Below are 27,406 nucleotides of genomic sequence, written 5' to 3' on the forward strand. Positions count from 1 at the left end.
GTATATTTCATACCACCATTTCACCGCCAAATGCGATCAAATACAAAAAATTGTTCACTTTTTCACAAATTTTTTCACAAACTTTAGGTTTCTCACTGAAATCATTTACAAACAGCTTGTGCAATTATGGCATAAATGGTTGTAAATTCTTCTCTGGGATCCCCTTTGTTCAGAAATAGCACACATATATGGCTTTGGCGTTGCTTTTTGGTAATTAGAAGGCCGCTAAATGCCACTGCGCACCACAAGTGTATCATGCCCAGCAGTTAAGGGGTTAATTAGGGAGCTTTTAGGGAGCTTGTAGGGTTAATTTTAGCTTTAGTGTAGTGTAGTAGACAACCCCAAGTATTGATCTAGGCACATTTTGGTATATTTCATGCCACCATTTCACCGCCAAATGCGATCAAATTAAAAAAAACGTAAAATTTTTCACAATTTTAGGTTTCTCACTGAAATCATTTACAAACAGCTTGTGCAATTATGGCACAAATGGTTGTAAATGCTTGTCTGGGATCCCCTTTGTTCAGAAATAGCAGACATATATGACTTTGGCGTTGCTTTCTGGTAATTAGAAGGCCACTAAATCCTGTTGCGCCTCACACGTGTATTATGGCTAGCAGTGAAAGGGTTAATTAGGGAGTTTGTAGTGAGCTTGCAGGGTTAATTTTAGCTTTAGTGTAGAGATCAGCCTCCCATCTGACACATCCCACCCCCTGATCCCTCCCAAACAGCTCCCTTCCCTCCCCCACCCCACAATTGTCCCCGCCATCTTAAGTACTGGCAGAAAGTCTGCCAGTACTAAAATAAAAGGGTTTTAAAAAAAAAAATGAAATTTTTTTTTAGCATATTTACATATGCTACTGTGTAGGATCCCCCCCTTAGCCCCCAACCTCCCTGATCCCCCCCAAAACCGCTCTCTAACCCTCCCCTCTGCCTTATTGGGGGCCATCTTGGGTACTGGCAGCTGTCTGCCAGTACCCAGTTTACAATAAAAAGTGCTTTTTTTTTTGTTTTTTGTTTTTTTTCTGTAGTGTAGCTTCCCCCCCCCCCCACCCCCCACAGACAAACCCCCACCACCTTGCTGATTGTTTTAATTTTAATTTTTTTTATATTTTTTATTTCCCCATTTTCTGCAGTGTAGCGGTTCCCACCCGCTCCCTCCCCGTGCACGCGCCCGCCCCCACCCTCCCATGCACGCGCGCACGCCCGTGCGCGCCCCCAGCCACCCCCGCCCACGATCCCGCCCCCCTTCACAACCACAGGGCCATCGATGGCCGCCACCCGCCTCCCGGTCCGGCTCCCACCCACCAACACAGGGAGCAACCGATCTCCGGTGCAGAGAGGGCCACAGAGTGGCTCTCTCTGCACCGGATGACTTAAAAAGGTTATTGCAGGATGCCTCCATATCGAGGCATCACTGCAATAACCGGAAAGCAGCTGGAAGCGAGCAGGATCGCTTCCAGCTGCTTTCCACACTGAGGACGTGCAGGGTACGTTCTCAGGCATTAACTGCCTTTTTTCTGAGGACGTACCCTGCACGTCCTCAGTCGTTAAGGGGTTAAACTTTATTTTGGGTGTGGATTATTTTCAGCAGGAATTGGCTGTCTTTATTTTATCCCTCCCTCTATAGTGACTCTTGTGTGGAAAGATCCACATCTTGGGTAGTCATTATCCCATACGTCACTAGCTCATGGACTCTTGCTAATTACATGAAAGAAAACATAATTTATGTAAGAACTTACCTGATAAATTCATTTCTTTCATATTAGCAAGAGTCCATGAGGCCCGCCCTTTTTTTGTGGTGGCACAATTATTCCAATTCCTTATTTTATATGCTTTCGCACTTTTTTTTATCACCCCACTTCTTGGCTATTCGTTAAACTGAGTTGTGGGTGTGGTGAGGGGTGTATTTATAGGCATTTTGAGGTTTGGGAAACTTTGCCCCTCCTGGTAGGAATGTATATCCCATACGTCACTAGCTCATGGACTCTTGCTAATATGAAAGAAATGAATTTATCAGGTAAGTTCTTACATAAATTATGTTATTTTAATGTAATATTTTTATTTATAAACGTGTTCTGTGAAATTTCTTCATGTTTTTACAACTTTGTGACAACAAGCAAATAAAACTGTTTTATTATTTCATAATATCTTTTGAGTTACAGTTCTTCATAATTATAAAGAAGCTATCTTAAAATCATTAGTCTTTATTGTGCTTGGGACACTGTCACATGACATTAAAAAAGTATCGGTAATTGGTATCGGTCTTAAAAAAATGGTATCGGTGCAACCCTAATATATATATATATATATATATATATATATATATGTATATATATATATATATATATATATATATATATACAGACACACACACTTTCACACAAACACATTCACAATATAGGGCTGGTCTCTAATTTTTCCAGGGCTGTTTTTTATTCCCAGTCCGGCTCTGAGTAGATCCGAGCGCTCAATTAATTCTGCTCCTGATTGCCCACAACAAAGGAGACTGGGAACTTGGATTACACCATGTTTTTTTAAGCAGTGTATAATGAATTGGTCTCTATTTCTAAAAGATTGCAATGTGTGCTAACAACATGTGCTAATTTAAAACATTTTTCTTTCCTATGGCATGGAGAGTCCACGACTTCATTCCAATTACTAGTGGGATATTCAACTCCTGGCCAGCAGGAGGAGACAAAGAGCACCCCAGCAAAGCTTTTAAGTGTAACTGCCCTTACCCATAATCCCCAGTAATTTTCTTTGCTTTTGTCAATTGAGGATGTGCGAAGATGGTCTCTGAAGATATTTAATCCTTTTATGGGTACTTTTCCCTGCAAGCAAGGATTGGGGTTATGCTATGTCCATGTCAATCTCTTTAGTAAGAGTAATGGTGGCTATTAGCAGTTCGGCGAGGTTGTCTTTGCTTTATTTCTAACATCATTGCTACCACTTCACAGAAAGTCAGGGTTGGTTACTCTGCTCTTTCCTTTTCTTTAGGTCCTTGAAAGAGAGTGGAATATCTTTCACACCTAAGAAGCTATTTCTGCCCTGCAGCTGTATCCACAGGTAAGTGCATTTGCCGTCTAGGTATTAAAGGACAGCACTTGGGAGGTTAATTCCTCTAGTAAATCATTTCTTGGATCAAGACCTTATAATTAGGTTTTCAGTTGGGCAGTTTGGCAGGCACTGGCATATGTGATATTTTATGGAAACGTTAAGGGGTTAATAATGTTTACCCTTAGTTTGTTTGTGGAGAGACTGGCTGAAGGGGTAATTTAAGGCAATTTTGGAACCATAGGATATTTCTTTATTATTATGAGAGGAAGTGCGGTGTACTTTAGTTTTATGCAGGTCAGACAGAAACGCTCACTTTTACAGTGACACAGTTTTCTTTTCTAGTTCGATCACGTGACCCGCCTCTCTTCCGTCTTTAATATACGGAGCGAATCGAGTTAGACATCTTGCGATCTTGTCGCTTATCTTTGTGCCGGCTTCGGTTGGATCACTCAACTTTGCTAATCTAGCATCCTACTGATATTGGATATCACTTGCTGATTTTCTGGAGTGACTATGGTCTTGGTGTGGTAAGACTCCTCAGCTCAGCCTAAGGTATAGAGGTGTGAGGGAGTTTTTTCTAAAATAAAAACTTTTTTCTTTTTTGTATGTTAAGAGGGTAGTTAGGGGCTCTCTAAAAGCTCAGGGCCTGTGGACTTGGGAGGAGTCTTCTCTTCCTATAAACATTTTGGAGTTGAGAGCAATCTTCAATGCCTTGACAGCTTGGCCTCAATTATCTTTAGTCCGGTTGATCAGATTCCAGTCAGACAACATCACCTCAGTGGCTTACATAAACCACCAGCGAGGAACTCTGAGTTCTTTGGCCATGAAGGAGGTGACTTGCATTTTGCAGTGGGTGGAAACGCACGATTGTCTCCTATCTGCCATCCACATTCCAGAATTGGACAACTGGGGGGGTTGAATTTTCTGAGCAGACAGACTTTTTACCCCGGGGAGTGGGCTCTCCATCTGAAAGTGTTCTCAAGGATAACACTCAGGTGGGGGGTTCCGGAGTTGGATCTGATGGTGTCTGTCAAAATGCCAAGCTTCCAAAGTACGGTTCAAGGTTAAGAGATCCACAGGCCACTCTGATAGACGCTCTAGCGGTTCCTTGGATCTTCTCTCCGGCATACCTGTTTCCTCTGTTTGCTCTTCTTCCACGAGTCATTGCTCGTATCAAACAAGAGAGAGCATCTGTAATTCTAATAGCTCCGGCATGGCCTCGCAGGATCTGGTTCGCGGATCTGGTAAGGATGTTATCTCTTCCACCTTGGAGGTTAACTCTGAGGAAAGACCTTCTAATTCAAGGTCCATTCCTCCATCCAAACCTGGATTCTCTGAAGCTGACTGCTTGGAGATTGAACATCTAGTTTTGTCTAGACATGGTTTTTCTGAGGCGGTCATTGATACCATGCTTCAGGCTCCTAAACCTGTTACTTGCAGGATTTACCATAAGGTATGGCATAAATACCTTTATTGGTACAAATCTAAGGGTATCTCCTGGAGCCGGGTGAAGATTCCTCGTATTTTATCTTTTCTTCAGGATGGTCTGTGGAAAGGGTTGTCAGTCACTACTCTGAAGGGTCAGATATCTGCACTGTTTCCTCTTGCTGTTTCTTCTGCTTGCAGAGTGTCTGGGCTTTCTGCTCTGCAGTGTGATTCCCCGTACCTTATTTTTCATGCAGATAAGGCGGTCCTTCGTACTAAGTTGGGTTTTCTCCCTAAGGTTGTGTCGGATCGAAACATTAATCAGGAAATTGTTGTTTCTTCTTTTTGCTCTAATCCTTCTTTCCTTCTTAATATGAGTAGAGTCCACGAGATCATTCCTTACTGTTGGGAAATACTGAACCTGGCCACCAGGAGGAGGCAAAGACACCCCAGCCAAAGACTTAAATACTCCCACCTACTTCCCTCATATCTCAGTCATTCTTTGCCTTTCGTCACAGGAGGTTGGCAGAGAAGTGTCAGAAGATTCGGAGTAGTTGCTTATGAAGGGTATCTACCCTTCGAAATGGGACTGGAGTTTTAAGTAGTCTTGTCAGCCTCTCAGTGAGAGCATTGACGAATGTTAGAGTCTGGAAATGCAGGGAGAGTCTTTCTGCAAACCCATCCAGTCTCGTAACAGGGGGGATTATTCACATAATTTTATTTTATTATGGTTATGCTGCGACATGTGTGAGATGAGGCTCAGGCAGATGTTGGAGAGGACGCGGTATACCCGCCTGCTCAATTATGTTCCACATGCCTTGATAAAGTAATCATGTCAAAGAAAGTTAATATGTTTGATACGACTGAGCTGTCCACCTCTGAGGAGTCTCCGTCCCGTGAGGTGCGCACGCTACAGTTATCTCCTAATACATGTGCAGCTTCCCATAGCACTCTTAATCCTCCATCTGGAGGGGCCCTTTTACCGCCAGACTTTACTGAACAGTTACAAACGGCAGTGTCTGCAGCCTTTAGTGCTTTACCTCTCCCTGCTAAGTGCAAGCGAAAGGTTAAATATTGCTATCCTTCCCAGGGGTCATCTACTAGCTTATTGGATTTATCTGATACAAGATTATCCAATGATGAAGACGCCGCTGATACTTCAGAGGGTGCTCTTTCTGGGTTGGAATCTGCTGCCTCTAAGCCTCCAGCTGCAGAGGAACCAAACTTTAGATTTAGGATTGAACATTTATGTTTTCTGTTAAAGGAAGTTTTGGCTACGTTAGAGGTTCCAGAGACTAAATTGCCTGAGGAACTTTCTGCCCGATTCTGGACCTAAAGTGCTTAAACAAATTCCTATCTGTCCCCTCGTTCAAGATGGAGACAATAAGGTCCATCCTTCCCTTAGTTCAGGAAGGACAGTTCATGACCACGATAGATCTGAAGGATGCTTACCTTCACGTTCCAATACACAAGGAACACTTCAAGTTCCTAAGGTTTGCGTTCCTGGACCAGCACTTCCAGTTTATTGCGCTTCCGTTTGGTGTAGCTACTGCTCCAAGCGTTTTTTACGGAGGTTCTAGGGGCTCTGCTTGCAGTGGCCAGAACCAGTGGTATAGCAGTAGTGCCATACTTGGACGATATTCGGGTTCAAGCACCATCCTATCGCCTGGCAGAAGACCATTCAAAAGCTCTTCTGTTTCTTCTTCGATCTCATGGATGGAAGATAAACTTAGAAAAGATTTCTCTTATTCCCAGTACCAGGGTGGAATTCCTGGGTTCTATAATAGATTCCATATCCATGAGGATATTCCTTACAGACCAGAGACGTTACAAGCTAACTTCCACTTGTCTTGCCCTCCAGACCTCCTTAAGGCCCTCTGTGGTTCGGTGTATTGGTCTCCTGGTGTCCAGCATGGACATCATTTCTTTTTCCAGATTCCATCTCAGACCACTTCAGCTGTGCATGCTGAGACAGTGGAACAGCAATCATTTGGATCTGTCTCAACAGATTTCTCTGAACAACCGGTCGAGAGAATCGCTCTCCTGGTGGCTCTGTCCAGATCACCTGTCCCAAGGGACATCCTTCTTGAGACCATCCTGGGAGATTGTGACTACAGACGCAAGTCTCTCAGGATGGGGAGCTGTTTGGGGTGCCAGGAAGGCACAGGGCCTATGGACTCAAGAGGAATCCCTCCTCCTGATCAACATTTTGGAACTTCAAGTGATCTTCAATGCTCTGAAGGCTTGGCCTCTTCTGGGTTTGTCCCAGTTTATCAGATTCCAATCAGACAACATGACCTCAGTGGCTTACATCAACCATCAGGGGGGAACGAGGAGCTCCCTAGCAATGAGGGAAATATCTCGGATTCTGGAGTGGGCGGAGGCCCACGACTGCTTGCTGTCAGCGATCCACATTCCAGGTGTTAACAACTGGGAAGAGGATTTCCTCAGCAGACAATCTTTTCATCCAGGGAATGGTCTCTTCATCCCGAGGTTTTTGCGGAGATTTGCAACATATGGGGGACGCCGGAGATAGATCTCATGGCGTCCTGGCTCAAGTCCAAGCTACCCAGATATAGGTCGCAGTCCAGGGATTCTCAGGCGGAGCTAATAGATGCATTAGCAGTGCCTTGCAGGTTCAATCTTATTTAAATTTTTCTGCCGTTATCACTTCTTCCTTGTGGCCCCATCACACAGGAGCAAGCTTCAGTGATACTGATTGCTCCATCGTGGCCGCGAAGGATGTGGTTCACGGACCTGGTGGGGATATCCTCATCTCCTCCATGGAAGTAACCTTGTTGCAGGGATCTTCTGGAACAGGGTTACTTTGTTCATCAAAATCTAGATTCTCTGAGGCTGACTGTTTGAAGATTGAACGCTTTCGGCCAGATAACGAGTTTTGCTTTATGAGCTGTGCGGCGCTAACGTGTGCTGGTATTACGGGTTTTTACAAATCCGGCGTTAAAAGACAAAAAGTGAGCGTAGAGCAAACTTGTGTTCCATACCGCACTTCAATACCAGCGCTGCTTAAGTCAGTGGTGAGCTGGTCGTACGTGCTTGTGCATGATTTTCCCATAGACATCAATGGGGGAGCCGGCTGAGAAAAAAGTCTAACACCTGCAAAAAAGCAGCGTAAAACTCAGTAACGCAGCCCCATTGATTCCTATGGGGAAATAAAAGTTATGTTTACACCTAACACCCTAACATGAAGCACGAGTCTAAACACCCCTAATCTTACACTTATTAACCCCTAATCTGCCGCTCCGGACATCGCCACCACCTACATTATATTTATTAACCCCTAATCTGCTGCCCCCAACATTGCCGACACCTACATTATATTTATTTACCCCTAATCTGCCGTCCCCAATGTTGCCGCAACCTACCTACACTTATTAACCCCTAATCTGCCGTCCCCAACATCGCCGACACCTAGATTATATTTATTAACCCCTAATCTGCCACCCCCAATGTCGCCACAACCTACCTACACTTATTAACCCCTAAAATGTCGCCACAACCTAACTACACTTATTAACCCCTAATCTGCTGCCCCCAACGTCGCAGCCACTATTCTAAATTTATTAACCTTATTAAACTAAGCCTAACACCCTCTAACTTAAATATAATTTAAATAAATCTAAATAAAAATTACTATTATTACTTAAATAATTCCTATTTAAAACTAAATACTTAACTATAAAATAAACCCTAAACTAGCTACAATATAACTAATAGTTACATTGTAGCTAGCTTAGGATTTCTTTTTTATTTTACAGGCAAGTTTGTATTTATTTTAACTAAGTAGAATAGTTACTAAATAGTTTTTAACTATTTAATAACTACCTAGCTAAATTAAATACAAATTTACCTGTAAAATAAAACCTAACCTAAGTTACACTAACACCTATCACTACACTACAATTAAATAAATTACCTAAATTAAATACAAATAAATAAATTAAATAAGTTAGCTAAATCACAAAAAACCCCACTAAATTACAGAAAATAAAAAACAAATTACAAGATATTTAAACTAATTACACCTAAGCTTATAGCCCTATCAAAATAAAAAAAAGCCCCCCCCCCCAAATAAAAAAACCCTAGCCTAAACTAAATTATCAATAGCCCTTAAAAGGTCCTTTTGCGGGGCATTGCCCCAAAGAAATCAGCTCTTTTACCTGTAAAAAAAAAAATACAAACAACCCCCCAACAGTTAAACCCACCACCCAAGTCCCCCAAATAAAAGCCTAACTAAAAAAATTAAGCTCCCCATTGACCTGAAAAGGGCATTTAGCTCTATTGCAGGCCCAAAGCCCTAACCTGAAAAATAAACCCACCCAATACACCCTTAAAAAAATCCTAACACTAACCTCCAAAGATTCACTTACCGGGAGAAGTCTTCATCCAAGCGTCAAGATGTCCTCAACGAAGCCGGCAGAAGTGGTCCTCAAGATGGGCAGAAGTCTTCATCTAGACGGCCCCTTCTATTTTCATCCTTCCGGCGCGGGTCCATCTTCAAGACATCCAACGCGGAGCATCAGCCAATCGGAATTAAGGTAGAAAAAATCCTATTGGCTGATTGGATCAGAAAAATATATATATCAAAGCGCCAACTAGTGAAGGCAGGGTCCAAATGAAACCATATACGGTGCTCCACACACTGTTTAACAATACAGTTTATTTTCTTCAAATACAAACAGTGGATAAAAAAAATTTAAGCAGACAAAATGATATCACAAGCAAAAACACAAATACTCATGGATCCATGAATTTACAATAAATATAAAATAATCAAACATAAAATCCTGGACAAATTGTGTAATTACACAATGTGTGAACAATGGATAGTATCACAAATATAAAAAGTAGCACAAAATGGAAATATCTAAAAAATATATGAAAAAATTATATTAAAAAATTCAAACACTCTAGTCGTCCTATAAAATTGTCTAACATGAACCTTCTAGCTGGCTGCAGCCTAATAGGTGATTTAACAAAGAAATTACTCTTGATATATATTATATACTTATTATCTGTTATCTATAGTAATATCTCTGATAGGCAATATATAAGAAAGTAACGGTTTAAAAACCAGACTAACTCTCCACTGAGAGTGGGGGGAGATACCCCTTGTGCGTATAAATAGTGTATGTAGTGTGAAAGAGTGTGACCTAAAAGCTGCCTTTGTGAAAAAGAATCTAAGTTGGAGAATCCGCTGCTAGATTTAGGGGCTAGTAACAATTATTAATATCTTTATCAAGGATATCTTTATCAAGGATATCTTTATCACCATTAAGCCCGCTGATTGGATCAGCCAATAGGATTGAACTTCAATCCTATTGGCTGATCCAATCAGCCAAAAGGATTGAGCTCGCATTCAATTGGCTGATTGGAACAGCCAATAGAATGCGAGCTCAATCTTATTGGCTGATCCAATCAGCCAATAGGATTTTTTCTACATTAATTCCGTTTGGCTGATAGAATTCTATCAGCCAATCGGAATCTAAGGGATGCCATCTTGGATGACGTCATTTAAAGGTACCTTCATTCGTCGTTAGCCCATCGGATGAAGAGGATGCTCCACGTCGAATGTCTTGAAGATGGACCCACTCCCCAGCCGGAAGGATGATGATAGAATGAAGACTTCTGCCCATCTGGAGGACTGGCAGAAGTGGCCCTCCAGACGGGCAGAACTTTACGTAAGTCGGTTTGCGGTATGGCCAAAAAAGTGTGCGATGCCCCTAAACCTGCAAAATAATAAAAATGAAATGGTGCGCAAATCTATCCCCTGCACATACACTAATCTGCTCCCATAAAACAAAAAGAAAGAAAATAACTGATAATAGAAAGTGTGTGTGTGCGCTTACAGCTAAGGGGTTAATAATGATCAATGCCTATATAGGTATATTCTATGGTATATATGAGTATATAATGAGCCACTATATAGTGTAAAATAAATATAGCATCACAATTTGATAAAAGAGGATTAAAAAAGAGAAGGGGTTTATCACAAGCTAATCAATATTTAATAAAAAATGTTATAATAAACAACATAGACATATATATGACCGGTCATAAAAAACACCAAATATTAAAAAATAAGTAATTCCTAATGCATGAGTGAAATTAATAAATCCTACAATAATAGCCTAAATAATAATTGTAGGATTTATTAATTTCACTCATGCATTAGGAATTACTTATTTTTTAATATTTGGTGTTTTTTATGACACCAATAATAGTTCCCCTGAGACATCGTGGGTCTTTATTATGAACATTTTTATAATGAAGGGACAAATGATGTGATCTCTCACCTGCAGTTATATTGGTTAGATGCTCAAATAGCTTCTTCTTGTAAGGTCTAATGGTGGGGGAATCGTAATACAAGAGAAAGCTGATTATGTGGCAGAAGCATTTAGATAACTAGATGATAATGCCACTTACAAGAAAATTAGACGGGACCCAACAAAAACCTTTTTAAATGAATACATGGAACTAATTTATACTGCAAAATCAAGGAATTTTTTTAAATAAAAGGGAATTTTAGTTTTTAAAAAACGAAACACGGTCAATAGCTATTTTTTACCATTTGCCTAAAGTTCATAAAAATAAGGAAAATCCACCAGGGAGACTGATAGTGTCAGGTATAAATTGTCTAACATCAAAGCTATCAGAATTCATCGACACTTTTCTACAACCACTGGTCCCATTATTAAAATCCCATTTGAAAGATTCTACTGATGCAATAAACAAAATATCAAACATTAGTTGGGAATCAAATTATCTATGGGCCACTTTAGATGTCGGTGCACTTTATACCAATATACCACACAATAAGGGCATGGAAGCAATGACATTTTGGTTCAATAAACAAACTGACATAGAAATCGACAAACAAATATTTTTAATATGAGGATTAGAAGAAAATAGAGGGGCGCCTCATGTGTAGGATCAACAGATATAAAAATCAGTAATAACAGTAGTAGAGCCAAATGGGCACTCACACACTTCACAAGCACACCAATGTGCTGGTAGTAGCAGGCTGCAGATTCAAATAGGTGTGGCAGCTCACCTCTCAGGTAGTACTGTGATGATACTCCATGAGCACACTTATGTGCTGGTAGAAACAAGCTGCAAATTTTAGGCAGGTGTAGCAGCTCACCCCAAATCAGATTTCTTAATGCTGTAATCAAATGGCTCCAATAGGTAAAACAAAGTCCCAAAAAGGTAGAGAGACTCTTATGTATCAGCAGGGCAGTAGGTAGGTAAAGATATCCACTCAATGACGTATTTCCAGTAAAATACACATATTTATTAAAAACAAAAGTTAAAAAACACAACAGAACAATTGCTGTGTTAGGTGGATAAAAAAGGGGTTAACAGTGACCCCAATAATGCAACGCGTTTCTCGGTTTTGCACCGTTTCATCAGGCATAAAATTATTCTTATTCCTACCTCTCCTGCCTCTGCTTTATATAGCCAGCTAACAAACATTATCCTCCTTTCAGAGGGGTGTGTTTAACAATTAATCACTGACACCTGTCTAAGGTGGCTAGTCTCCTAATTACAAAATGTTAAGGAAATCCAATGTACTTATATATGCAAGAAAACAGTCTATTTGTTGTTTATAATATACGTGTATATGTACAAAAGACTAGCTTTCTATCTGATATACGTATGTGTATAAGTGTAAGGGGGATTTTCTTTCTATTCCATCTATTCTATAGATCTCCCAACAGTGATAGTCTATTCCTATACTATATATGTTATATGGCTCATCCATCAGTAATATTTCCCTATATTAATTCCCTATATTAATTGGCCGGGGTGCATATGAATTTTAACCTCTGTGGGGTTTTTTCCCTATATCTAGAAATATTCATAGCCGGAAACTTTTTACAAAATAATCTGTCCTCTTAATAATATGTCCTAACGTTGTACTTTATAAGTATTAATGGGGGTTTCTATACTACGGTAATTTTACCAATGCTGCACTCCACAAGCAGCATATATGAAATTTACAGCGAAACATTAACCCAATATTGACTTGGCTCAACTAAATGGTATGCACTGTATTATAAATAGTGCCCTAGTGTTCCGATTTCTTAAGATAAATTTGTAATTCTTATAGTTACATAGTATATTCGATCCCAAAATGTGATAAAAATCACACATAATAAATATCAAAATAAACCATGATTGTGGAGCAAAACACAGTCTAAAATCTAGTATATAAATACGAAAAAAATCAAATTTATGTTGATAAATCCTGGAGTAATGCATAAAGTAGCATATGGTGAATATTAATATGGTGTATAATATAACATAATATGTCTCAAAGTGTGATGTTGCAACTAAATGTGACAGTAATATAAAGGTGATTAGACCATCTAATGTGATAAAAATGTGTCAAGATAATCTATTTATAAATTCAAAGAAAATACCTATTCACTAAAGTTTAAAACTGTAACTAAAAAATACTAATACTAAAGTGATTCCTAACTCTAAGTGTCCACTATATGTGGAAAAAAAAATATATATAAAAATAAATAAATAAATAATAAAAATTTAAAAATGTATTATTTATTATTTATTTATTTTTATATATTTTTTTTTTTTTTCACATATAGTGGACACTTAGAGTTAGGAATCACTTTAGTATTAGTATTTTTTAGTTACAGTTTTAAACTTTAGTGAATAGGTATTTTCTTTGAATTTATAAATAGATTATCTTGACACATTTTTATCACATTAGATGGTCTAATCACCTTTATATTACTGTCACATTTAGTTGCAACATCACACTTTGAGACATATTATGTTATATTATACACCATATTAATATTCACCATATGCTACTTTATGCATTACTCCAGGATTTATCAACATAAATTTGATTTTTTTCGTATTTATATACTAGATTTTAGACTGTGTTTTGCTCCAAAATCGTGGTTTATTTTGATATTTATTATGTGTGATTTTTTATCACATTTTGGGATCGAATATACTATGTAACTATAAAAATTACAAATTTATCTAAAGAAATCGGAACACTAGGGCCCTATTTATAATACAGTGCATACCATTTAGTTGAGCCAAGTCAATATTGGGTTAATGTTTCACTGTAAATTTCATATATGCTGCTTGTGGAGTGCAGCATTGGTAAAATTACCGTAGTATAGAAACCCCCATTAATACTTATAAAGTACAACGTTAGGACATATTATTAAGAGGACAGATTATTTTGTAAAAAGTTTCCGGCTATGAATATTTCTAGATATAGGGAAAAAAACCCACAGAGGTTAAAATTCATATGCACCCCGGCCAATTAATATAGGGAATTAATATAGGGAAATATTACTGATGGATGAGCCATATAACATATATAGTATAGGAATAGACTATCACTGTTGGGAGATCTATAGAATAGATGGAATAGAAAGAAAATCCCCCTTACACTTATACACATACGTATATCAGATAGAAAGCTAGTCTTTTGTACATATACACGTATATTATAAACAACAAATAGACTGTTTTCTTGCATATATAAGTACATTGGATTTCCTTAACATTTTGTAATTAGGAGACTAGCCACCTTAGACAGGTGTCAGTGATTAATTGTTAAACACACCCCTCTGAAAGGAGGATAATGTTTGTTAGCTGGCTATATAAAGCAGAGGCAGGAGAGGTAGGAATAAGAATAATTTTATGCCTGATGAAACGATGCAAAACCGAGAAACGCGTTGCATTATTGGGGGTCACTGTTAACCCCTTTTTTATCCACCTAACACAGCAATTGTTCTGTTGTGTTTTTTAACTTTTGTTTTTAATAAATATTTGTATTTTACTGGAAATACGCCTTTGAGTGGATATCTTTACTTACCTACTGCCCTGCTGATACATAAGAGTCTCTCTACCTTTTTGGGACTTTGTTTTACCTATTGGAGCCATTTGATTACAGCATTAAGAAATCTGATTTGGGGTGAGCTGCTACACCTGCCTAAAATTTGCAGCTTGTTTCTACCAGCACATAAGTGTGCTCATGGAGTATCATCACAGTACTACCTGAGAGGTGAGCTGCCACACCTATTTGAATCTGCAGCCTGCTACTACCAGCACATTGGTGTGCTTGTGAAGTGTGTGAGTACCCATTTGGCTCTACTACTGTTATTACTGATTTTTATATCTGTTGATCCTACACATGAGGCGCCCCTCTATTTTCTTCTATTCCTCATAGTTATACCCGGACCAGTCGGCGAGGAGGAGGCAGCCACCACAGGGCTTTTCCACTTGGTTTTGAAAAGGACTTATTTTTGCCTTGATTTTGTAATTATATTTGGACTTCCCTCATTTGAGAGGATTTTATTTCATTTTTCTTTTATTTTGTTTTATTTTTTTATTTGTATTGTATACACAATTACCAATTTGCATTTTTTAAAGAGTATATAGATTAATATCACTATCTATATTATCACTAGCGCCCCCTTACTTTGCTGTAAGGCTATATATACACAAATATTTTTAATAGAATCAAATTCTTTTTAGAAAAAAAATATTTTATTTTTGAAGACCAATTTTACCTACAGATAAATAATACCGCCATGGGTACTCGCTTTGCATATACCCATACAATATACCTATATAGGCATTGATTATTATTAACCCCTTAGCTGTAAGCGCACACACACTTTCTATTATCAATCTCTAAACCTGCAAGACTCGTAATACCAGCGGTAGTGAAAAAGCAGCGTTAGGACCTGTTAACGCTGCTTTTTCAGCTTAACGCAAAACTCGTAATTTAACCAAGAGTGGTTTCTCTGAGAGGGTTATTGACACTCTCATTCAGGCTCATAAGCCTGTTACTCATCGCCTCCATCATAAGGTGGGGAGAACTTACTTATTCTGGTGTGAAGAACATGGTTTCTCCTGGCATAAGGTTAAAGGGACATTCAAGTCCAAAATAATGTTCATGATTCTTCTTCGAAGGAACGCTTTCTTCATAATCTGGATGTGGTTCGAGCTTTGAAGTTTTATCTTCAAGATACTAAGGATTTTAGACATACTTCTTCCTTGTTTGTTATCTACTCTGGGAAGCGGAAGGGTCTGAAGGCCTCTTCGACTTCCTTATCTTTTTCGTTGAGGAGTGTTATATGCTTAGCTTATGAGTCAGCGGGACTTAGACCTCCTCAGAGGATTACCGCTCATTCCACTAGAGCGGTGGTTTCCTTTTGGGCCTGTAAGAACGATGCCTCTATGGATCAGATTTGTAAGGTGGCTACCTGGTCCTTCTTACATACTTTTTCAAAGTTCTACAAATTTGACGTTTTTGCTTCGGCTGAAGCAGCTTTTGGGAGAAAGGTTTTGCAGGCTGTGGTGCCCACATTATCATTCAGTGTCCTTTAGAGTTTGGGTATAGTTTTCCCAACAGTAAGGAATGATGCCATGGACTCTTCTCATATTAAGAAGGAAAACCTAAATTATGCTCCTATTGTTCCTTGTTCCCTTGGCAGAATGACTGGGATATGAGGGAAGTAGGGGGAGTATTTAAGCCTTTGGCTGGGTTGTCTTTGCCTCCTCCTGATGGCCAGGTTCAGTATTTCCCAACAGTAAGGAATGATGCTATGGACTCGCCTCATACAGAAGGAAATGAAATTATCAGGTAAGCATAATTTATGTTTTTCAGAAAGAATATTTGCTGCATAGCAAGTTTTCTCTGTGAAAAAAATCACAAAAAGACAAAGGCGCCTCCTAGTGTAATACAGTTGGTGAAAGAGATTTGATAGGTTTGATAGGTAATCAAAAAAGTTACTCACAAGTGGAGCAGCACCCAATTGTGCTAAATCAAACAGACTGGGATCTCACAGTGTCCCAGCTCACTGACACTGCAAGGAAACTGGTTTCTCCAATGTCTTGCCGGACTGACAGAGCTCAGACTCTCACAAAGAGGTTTACATAAAACCAAATTTTATTAATAAAATAAAAATCTCAGTGTCTCATGACACTAGATATTAAAAGAACAAGCAACGCGTTTCTCAGACTGCTGTCTGTTTCATCAGGGAAGCCTGATGAAACAGACAGCAGTCTGAGAAACGCGTTGCTTGTTCTTTTAATATCTAGTGTCATGAGACACTGAGATTTTTATTTTATTAATAAAATTTGGTTTTATGTAAACCTCTTTGTGAGAGTCTGAGCTCTGTCAGTCCGGCAAGACATTGGAGAAACCAGTTTCCTTGCAGTGTCAGTGAGCTGGGACACTGTGAGATCCCAGTCTGTTTGATTTAGCACAATTGGGTGCTGCTCCACTTGTGAGTAACTTTTTGATTACCTATCAAATCTCTTTCACCAACTGTATTACACTAGGAGGCGCCTTTGTCTTTTTGTGATTTTTTTCACAGAGAAAACTTGCTCTTAGATCCTGATTTCCCTGACAAAGCAGCTGACTCCAGTCATCATCTGTGTTCCTGATCATTGATCATCCTGGTATTTGATCACATTCATCATTTGGGACTATTCCCACCCCAATTGGGACATTTACCATCTATATAACATTGCAGAAGAAGACAGCATTTCCAGATAAGAACCTTTCAGGAATTTCTTATTACTGTATTTGTTATTATTTGTGTTGTATCCTATGTTTCTCATAGTCCCATATTTATAAGAATTGTTTCACTTTTGTTTACATTATTCCGTATAGTATATTTTATTATAGTTATTATATGTAATATCTTGTTCTCTTCTCTCTTAGCCTATTTACATAATAATCATATAAGGTCCTGTGCGCCCCCTAGTAGTAACACACCCTTAGTGTTACTGATTGTTTTTTTTTTTTATTTGCTGCATAACCTGGATGTTGTGTGTGCTCTATAATTTTACCTCCAAGCAACTAAATATTTTTGGCAATGTTCTGTCCTCTTTGTTCTTTTCTCTGGCAATCGTAAAGGTCAGAAGGCCACTTCTACTACCCTTTCCCTCTGGTTAAGAAGTATTATTCGTTTAGCTTATTAGACAGCTGGACAGCAGCCTCCTGAGAGAATAACGTCTCATTCCACTAGGGCTGTCACCTCATCCTGGGCTTTCAAAAATGAAGCTTCTGTGGAACAGATTTGCAAGGCGGCAACATGGTCCTCTTTGCAGACTTTTTCAAAATTCTACAAATTTGATACTTTTGCCTTGACTGAGGCCTCTTTTGGGAGAAAGGTTCTTCAAGCGGTGTGCCTTCTGTTTAGGTCCTCCTGCCTTGTTCTCCCTCCCTTTTCATTCTGTGTCCTCTAGCTTGGATATTGGTTCCTACTAGTAATTGGGATGAAGTAGCTGACTCTCCATGCCATAGGAAAGAAAACAAAATGTATGCTTACCTGATAAATTTCTTTCTTTCTGAGCATGGAGAGTCCACGACCCCGCCTTCTTTTCAATATAATTCGGCCTTTTTTTTTTTAGTAAACCTTAGGCACCTCTATACCTTTTGTGTTTCTTCTTTTTCCATTTTCCTTTGGCTGAATGACTGGGGATTATGGGTAAGGGAAGTTACACTTAACAGCTTTGGTTGGGTGCTCTTTGCCTCCTCCTGCTGGCCTGGAGTTGAATATCCCACTAGTAATTGGAATGAAGTTGTGGACTCTCCATGCCCGGCAAGAAAGAAATTTATCAGGTAAGCATACAATTTGTTTTTTAATGTTCTCTTTGAGAGACTTCTTGTATGCATTTTAAGCTTTGTTTCCCCAAACAGAATGGGACCCACCTACCCCAGAGCCAATGTACAGACCTACAGGATTAGAAAAGGGGCCAGTATGTAGAGAAATTGATGAAGGCAAAGTGGTTTATGCTGTTGATGAAGGTGAGTGGTTTATCCGACTAAAAAAAATTGAAATGGTTAGGATGACACATTAATATGAAGGCTTTATTATGTAATGTTTGGACACATTTCTGAAAATAAACTGTGGCCTATTTAATCTGTTTTCCTGTGCAGCTATCTTTGAATATCGTATGTATAATAGACAAGTGCCTTCAGATTTGGATGAATGTAAAAAAAAAAAAAAAGTATATATATACCCTATTCAATAAGTATTCAACAATGTCCTGGTCAGTTCATAGATTCCATTGTAAGCTGCCATTAAGTATGTACGCTTCACTTTTGTGTCTTCCCCTAAAACCCTAGTTGATGTTGCTAACTGCTATGCAGTTATTTTTCTTAATTCATTACTATATGTAGCATTATTTAATTTGTTGTGGTATAAAATAATGCACAATAAGGTCTTTCCCAATGGATAAACATATGCAAAGAGGGGGTGGAGTAGTGGGTGTGAGCGAGTGGTGAGTGGGATCAGAAGTAGCGAATAACATTTTGCTTGGCTACTAGCTTAGGACAGTATACATTATATATTTATGTGTGTGTGTATATATATATATATATATATATATATATATATATATATATACACAGTATATACATATGTGTGTGTGTGTGTATGTATATATATATATATATATATATATATATTTTGTGTGTGTGTGTGTATATATATATATATATATATTGTGTGTGTGTGTATGTGTATCAATATATATATACTGTGTATGTACTGTATATGTGTGTATGTATGTGTGCGTATATATATAAATATATACAAAAAAGAAAACGGATCCCGATCCAATAGACTAAAAGGTATTCTTTATTTCTTACATCAACGAATAAAAGCAATCTTTCCACAGAATGAGTTACAGAGACACACACACGAGTCTGTGGGAGCTGCAGATAGGTTTGTCGTATATATATATATATATATATATATATATATATATGTATGTGTGTATATATATATATATGCTGCTGGCTTATAAATGTAGCACTCATTACAACTTTAACTGTATTTATGTTTCAGTTACTGTCTGACAGAACCAATGAGTGAATATCAAAACAAGTATTTTGTTTGTACATATGTTTAATATTTTATTATTGAAATTAAAAAGTTTTCGCTTGCATGCTAACCTAATGCGCCAAAAAAAAAAACTTCGAATATCGCAATCACGTTAAAATATTCCACCACAGAAGTCAATAGAAAACTAACACCCTTATCACGAGCAACTAAATTGCGTTTTCTCAAGTGCGCTAAAAAGACATGAAAATATGAATATTTCACAGTCCAATGTTCTTCACATAGAATAATTTATTCTATTTATTCATACATACATATTTCTACATATATCTGATGGTATTTTGGTATAATATATGTCTATACCTATATACATAGATGATTATTTATAGGTGTATATATATATGAAGGAGGATCACATAAATAAACCATACAATGATAATGGTAATAATAATAATGAATTGAGGAGTGAAAAATTAAAAACGGTAAAACTAAGCGCTTATAAGCCTAAGCACATTATGAGTCTAAACACATTAATAAATATTAATTATTAACCAAACAGTTCATGTAAACAATGTATTGAAAAATTGTATTGCACAATATTGCCTTATATAATTCAATAAGGTAGTGTATAGTTGCACTCCTGTGTAAATAGTGGAACTTCTCACTTACAGGATAAGACCTCAATCCTATGAGGTAAGGTGTTTGCACTGCAGAGAAGTACTTCTATGGAGGAGATTGGTGTCTCCACAGATATAATCAATTCCCCTCTTAGTATATGTTAAACTTTCAGGTGCTTTATAGGAGTCAGTGTTCCTTCTGCTTCTCAAGTATGGGATCTTTTCTTTTCAGAGTATGATAGATCGCCCAAGGAATATATATAAAGAGAAAAAAAGCCGTGAATAGTGTGATACCGTTTTAAAAAAAACACACTTTATTCACATTTAAAACACTTTAAAAATGCCTGGTAACATGAATTAACCTCAAGCTAATATGAGGTATTGATATAACTTTAGGTGTTGCTTACAAGGATGATTGTTCGTTCTGGATTTGCAATATACCAGTATCCCAAGGTAGGCCCCAATAGTCCACAGTAGCAGGAACAGAAATCCGGATCATCCAGTAATAAAGTTTAGTCAGTCAGTCTAACGCGTTTCAAAGAATTGTTATCAATGCTTCCTTCTTCTTCAGAGACTTGTACTAGAATGAGCGGCTGTTCTCGTTTTAAAAAGCATATTGCGGTTGGAATGGGTTTCTATTAGCAATGCTGCCATTGGTTAAAATAACCACACTTCTTCCTACGGCTATGCGTCACACGGATTGGTTAACTTTGGAACATGTGACACGCTGACACTATATGCAGCTAAATCGCTGGTTAACAAACCGGAATGGGGGAATTCTCTCTTATGATTATGTTATGCATATACAAATACATTGATATCGTTTAAAACATGTATTCTAAGGTGCATTTCAAGTGATACTGCTTAAAAATGGCGGACCAATAAATAAAAAAATAAAAAAAAAAGAAAAGGCTCGTACTAAGTGAATAATATTAATACTTAAAATATTTTAAAAATAATTAAATATATCCGACATAATAAAATTCTACAGAAATAAGATTTATAAAGAACAAGCAGCATAATTTCAACAGTTTTTATAGTTCCACACATCAATCAATAGAATTTATATATACGTATTTAAAAAACTTGTATGTCATATATTTACAGATTCATGTGATACCTTAATATGTGTTTACAGTTAAAAATGGGAAATTAAGAATTATAAACTACAGGGGAGACATACTTCATTCATTAGTTTTCCAAAAATGCAGCTAGGTCTATGTCTTTATTCAAACCATTTGGCATTAAGGTATTCATAGTGTGGATCCAGAAAGTTTCTTTTTTTCTTAGTGCACTTGTTCTATTGCCCCCTCGTTTGTGTGGTTTAACATGTTCAATAATAGTTCCCCTGAGACATTGTGGGTCTTTATGAACATTTTTATAATGAAGGGACAAATTATGTGATTTCTCACCTGCAATTATATTGGTTAGATGCTCAAATAGCCTCTTCTTGTAAGGTCTAATGGTGGGGAATCGTAATACAAGAGAAAGCTGATTATATGGCAGAAGCATTTAGATTACTAGATGATAATGCCACTTACAAGAAAATTAGACGGGACCCAACAAAAAACTTTTTAAATGAATACATGGAACTAATTTATACCGCAAAATCAAGGAATTTTTTAAATAAAAGTGAATTTTAGTTTTTAAAAAACAGAGCACCGTCAATAGCTATTTTTTACCATTTGCCTTAAATCCATAAAAATAAGGCAAATCCACCAGGGAGACCGATAGTGTCAGGTATAAATTGTCTAACATCAAAACTATCAGAATTCATCGACACTTTTCTACAACCACTGGTCCCATTATTAAAATCCCATTTCAAAGATTCTACTGATGCAATAAACAAAATATCAAACATTAGATGGGAATCAAATTATCTATGGGCCACTTTAGATGTCAGTGCACTTTATACCAATATACCACACAATAAGGGCATGGAATGACATTTTGGTTCAATAAATAAACTGACATAGAAATTGACAAACAAATATTTTTAATAGAATCAATTAAATTAATTTTAGAAAAAAAATATAATATATATTTCTTTCATGTAATTAGCAAGAGTCCATGAGCTAGTGACGTATGGGATATACATTCCTACCAGGAGGGGCAAAGTTTCCCAAACCTTAAAATGCCTATAAATACACCCCTCACCACACCCACAATTCAGTTTTACAAACTTTGCCTCCGATGGAGGTGGTGAAGTAAGTTTGTCCTAGATTCTACGTTGATATGCGCTCCGCAGCAAGTTGGAGCCCGGTTTTCCTCTCAGCGTGCAGTGAATGTCAGAGGGATGTGAGGAGAGTATTGCCTATTTGAATGCAGTGATCTCCTTCTACGGGGTCTATTTCATAGGTTCTCTGTTATCGGTCGTAGAGATTCATCTCTTACCTCCCTTTTCAGATCGACGATATACTCTTATATATACCATTACCTCTGCTGATTCTCGTTTCAGTACTGGTTTGGCTTTCTACAAACATGTAGATGAGTGTCCTGGGGTAAGTAAATCTTATTTTCTGTGACACTCTAAGCTATGGTTGGGCACTTTGTTTATAAAGTTCTAAATATATGTATTCAAACATTTATTTGCCTTGACTCAGAATGTTCAACTTTCCTTATTTTTCAGACAGTCAGTTTCATATTTGGGATAATGCATTTGAATTAATCATTTTTTCTTACCTTCAAAAATTTTGACTCTTTTTTCCCTGTGGGCTGTTAGGCTTGCGGGGGCTGAAAATGCTTCATTTTATTGCGTCATTCTTGGCGCAGATTTTTTTGGCGCAAAAATTCTTTTCCGTTTCCGGCGTCATACGTGTCGCCGGAAGTTGCGTCATTTTTTGACGTTATTTTGCGCCAAAAATGTCGGCGTTCCGGATGTGGCGTCATTTTTGGCACCAAAAGCATTTAGGCGCCAAATAATGTGGGCGTCTTATTTGGCGCTAAAAAATAAGGGCGTCGCTTTTGTCTCCACATTATTTAAGTCTTATTTTTTCATTGCTTCTGGTTGCTAGAAGCTTGTTCTTTGGCATTTTTTCCCATTCCTGAAACTGTCATTTAAGGAATTTGATCAATTTTGCTTTATATGTTGTTTTTTCTCTTACATATTGCAAGATGTCTCACGTTGCATCTGAGTCAGAAGATACTACAGGAAAATCGCTGTCTAGTGCTGGAGCTACCAAGCTAAGTGTATCTGCTATAATTTTTGGTATCTGTTTCTCCAGCTGCTGTTTGTATTGCATGTCATGACAAACTTATTAATGCAGATAAAATTTCCTTTAGTACTGTTACATTACCTGTTGCTGTTCCGTCAACATCTAATTTTCAGAGTGTTCCTGATAAACATAAGAGATTTTATTTTTTAAATCCATTAAGAAGGCTATGTCTGTTATTTCTCCTTCTAGTTTACATAAAAGTCTTTTAAAACTTCTCTTTTTTCAGATGAATTTTTAAATGAACATCATCATTCTGATACTGATAATGGTTCTTCTGGTTCAGAGGTTTCTGTCTCAGAGGTTGATGCTGATAAATCTTTGTATTTGTTCAAGATGGAATTTATTCGTTCTTTATTTAAAGAAGTATTAATTGCATTAGAAATAGAGGATTCTGGTCCTCTTGATACTAAATCTAAACGTTTAAATAAGGTTTTTAAATCTCCTGTAGTTATTCCAGAAGTGTTTAATCTCCCTGATGCTATTTCTGAAGTAATTTCCAGGGAATGGAATAATTTGGGTAATTCTTTCACTCCTTCTAAACGTTTAAGCAATTATATCCTGTGCCATCTGACAGATTAGAGTTTTTTTGGGACAAAATCCCTAAGGTTATGGGGCTGTCTCTACTCCTGCTAAATGTGCTACTATTCCTACGGCAGATAGTACTTCATTTAAGGATCCTTTAGATAGGAAAATTGAATCCTTTCTAAGAAAAGCTTACTTATGTTCAGGTAATCTTCTTAGACCTGCTATATTTTTAGCGGATGTTGCTGCAGCTTCAACTTTTTGGTTAGAAGCTTTAGCGCAACAAGTAACAGATCATAATTTTATAGCATTATCATTATTCTATAACATGCTAATAATTTTATTGGTGATACCATCTTTTGATATCATTAGAGTTGATGTCAGGTATATGTCTCTAGCTATTTTAGCTAGAAAAGCTTTATGGATTAAACTTGGAATGCTGATATGTCTTCTAAGTCAACTTTGCTTTCCCTTTCTTTCCAGGGTAATAAATTATTATCTCAACTGTTTCTGGAAGGAAGGGAACTTTTTTACCAAAGGATAAAAAATCTAAGGTAAATTTAGGTCTAATAATCATTTTCGTTCCTTTCCTCACAATAAGGAACAAAAGCCTGATCCTTCATCCTCAGGAGCGTTATCAGTTTGGAAACTATTTCCAGTTTGGAATATATCCAAGCCTTATAGAAAACCTATAGCCAGCTCCTAAGTACCCATGAAGGTGCGGACCTTATTCCAGCTCAGCTGGTATGGGGCAGATTACGTTTTCTTCAAAGAAATTTTGATCAATTCCGTTCTCAATTTCTGGTTTCAGAACATTGTTTCAGAAAGGTACAGAATTGGCTTCAGTTAAGGCCTCCTGCTAAGAGATTTTTTTCTTTCCCGTGTCCCAGTTAACACAGCAAAGGCTCAGCATTTCTGAAATGTGTTTTCAGATCTAGAGTTGGCTGGAGTAATTATGCCAGTTCCAGTTCTGGAACAGGGGCTGGGGTTTTATTTTATCTCTTCATTGTACCAAAGAAGGTCAATTCCTTCAGACCAGTTCCGGATCTATCAATATTGAATCGTTATGTAAGGATACCAACATTCAAGATGGTTACTATAGGACTATCCTGCCTTTTGTTTAGCAAGGGCATTATATGTCTACAATAGATTTACAGGATGTGTATCTGCATATTCCGATTCATCCAGATCACTTTTAGTGTCTGAGATTCTCTTTTTAGACAAGCATTACCAGTTTTGTGGCTCTACCGTTTGGCCTAGCCTCAGTTCCAAGAATTTTTTTCAAAGGTTCTCGGTGCCCTTCTTTCTGTAATCAGAGAACAGGGTTTTGGTATTTCCTTATTGGACGATATCTGGGTATTTGCTCAGTCTTCTAATTTTTGAAGAATCTCATACGAATCGACTTGTGTTGTTTCTTCAAGTTCATGGTTGGAGGATCAATTTACAAATCAGTTCATTGATTCCTCAGACAAGGGTAACCTTTTTAGGTTTCTAGATAGATTCAGTGTCTATGACTCTGTCCTTGTCAGACAAGAGAAGTTTAACATTGATATCAGCTTGTCAAAACCTTCAGTCACAATCATTCCCTTTGGTAGCCTTATGCATGGAAATTTTAGGTCTTAGGACTGCCGCATCAGATGCGATCTCCTTTGCTCGTTTTCACATGCGACCTCTTCAGCTCTGTATGCTGAACCAATGGTGCAGGGATTACTCAAAGATATCTCAATTAATATCTTTAAACCGATTATACGACACTCTCTGACATGGTGGACAGATCACCATCGTTTAGTTCAGGGGGCTTCTTTGTTCTTCCGACCTGGACTATAATCTCAACAGATGCAAGTCTTACAGGTTGGGGAGCTGTGTGGGGGTATCTGACGGCACAAGGGGTTTGGGAATCTCAGGAGGTGAGTTTTCCGATCAATATTTTGGAACTCCGTGCAATTTTCAGAGCTCTTCAGTCTTGGCCTCTTCTGAAGAGAGAGTTGTTCTTTTGTTTTCAGATAGACAATGTCACAACTGTGGCATACATCAATCATCAAGGAGGGACTCACAGTCCTCTGGCTATGACAGAAGTATCTCGAATTTTGGTTTGGGCGGAATCCAGCTCCTGTCTAATCTCTGCGGTTCATATCCCAGGTATGGACAATTGGAAAGCGGATTATCTCAGTCGCCAAACGTTGCACCTGGGCGAATGGTCTTCACCCAGAGGTATTTCCTCAGATTGTTCAAATGTGGGAACTCCCAGAAATAGATCTGATGGCTTCTCATCTAAACAAGAAACTTCCCTGGTATCTGTCCGGATCCCGGGATCCTCGGGCGGAGGCAGTGGATGCATTATCTCTTCCTTACAAGTGTCATCCTGCCTATATCTTTCCGCCTCTAGTTCTTCTTCCAAGGGTATTCTCCAATATTCTAAAGGAATGCTCGTTTGTCCTGCTGGTAGCTCCAGCATGGTCTCACAGGTTTTGGTATGCGGATCTTGTCCGGATGGCCTCTTGCCAGCTGTGGACTCTTCCGTTAAGACCAGTCTTTCTGTCTCAAGGTTCTTTTTTCCATCAGGATCTCAAAACCTTAATTTTAAGGTGTGGAGTTTGAACGCTTGATTCTTGGTCAAAGAGGTTTCTCTGACTCTGTGATTGATACTATGTGACAGGCTCGTAAATCTGTATCTAGAGAGATATATTATAGAGTCTGGAAGACTTATATTTCTTCAGGATGGTTTAGATAAAGGTTTGTCCGCAAGTTTCTTGAAAGACAAATCTCTGCTCTTTCTGTTCTTTTTCACAGAAGGATTGCTAATCTTCCTGATATTCATTGTTTTGTACAACCTTTGGTTCGTATAAAACTTGTCATTAAGTCAATTTCTCCTCCTTGGAGTTTGAATTTGGTTCTGGGGGCTCTTCAAGCTCCTCCTTTTGAACCCATGCATTCTTTGGTCGTTATATTACTTTCTTGGAAAGTTTTGTTTCTTTTGGCCATCTCTTCTGCCAGAAGAGTCTCTGAATTATCTACTCTTTTTTGTGAGTCTCCTTTTCTGATTTTGCATCAGGATAAGGCGGTGCTGCGAACTTCTTTTGAATTTTTTACCTAAGGTTGTGAATTCTAACAACATTAGTAGAGAAATTGTGGTTCCTTCATTATGTCCTAATCCTATGAATTCTAAGGAGAAATCATTGCATTCTTTGGATGCTGTTAGAGCTTTGTAATATTATGTTGAAGCTACTAAGTCTTTCCGAAAGACTTCTAGTCTATTTGTCATCTTTTCCGGTTCTAGAAAAGACCGGAAAGCTTCTGCCATTTCTTTGGCATCTTGGTTGAAATCTTTATTTCATCATGCCTATGTTGAGTCGGGTAACACTCCGCCTCAAAGGATTACAGCTCATTCTACTAGGTCAGTTTCTACTTCCTGGGCGTTTACGAATGAAGCTTCGGTTGATCAGATTTGCAAAACAGCAACTTGGTCCTCTTTGCATACTTTTACTAAATTCTACCATTTGATGTGTTTTCTTCTTCTGAAGCAGTTTTTGGTAGAAACGTACTTCAGGCAGTGGTTTCAGTTTGAATCTTCTGCTTATGTTTTTTCAATTTTATTCTGGGTGTGGATTATTTTCAGAAGGAATTGGCTGTCTTTATTTTATCCCTCCCTCTCTAGTGACTCTTGTGTGGAAAGATCCACATCTTGGGT

General features: G+C 38.0%; 1 protein-coding gene across 1 annotated transcript in view; it reads left to right on the plus strand.

Annotated features, from left to right (window-relative positions):
- Positions 1-27,406, plus strand: part of AGBL3 (AGBL carboxypeptidase 3) — a 323,892-nt gene that overhangs the window by 40,379 nt on the left and 256,107 nt on the right. The window contains exon 4 of the mRNA XM_053719686.1: positions 18,218-18,325. Within this exon, the coding sequence (XP_053575661.1) occupies positions 18,218-18,325 (108 nt within the window). The remainder of the gene's footprint in view (positions 1-18,217; positions 18,326-27,406) is intronic.

The sequence above is a fragment of the Bombina bombina genome, chromosome 6 (genome assembly GCF_027579735.1).
Source record: "Bombina bombina isolate aBomBom1 chromosome 6, aBomBom1.pri, whole genome shotgun sequence".
NCBI lineage: Eukaryota > Metazoa > Chordata > Amphibia > Anura > Bombinatoridae > Bombina > Bombina bombina.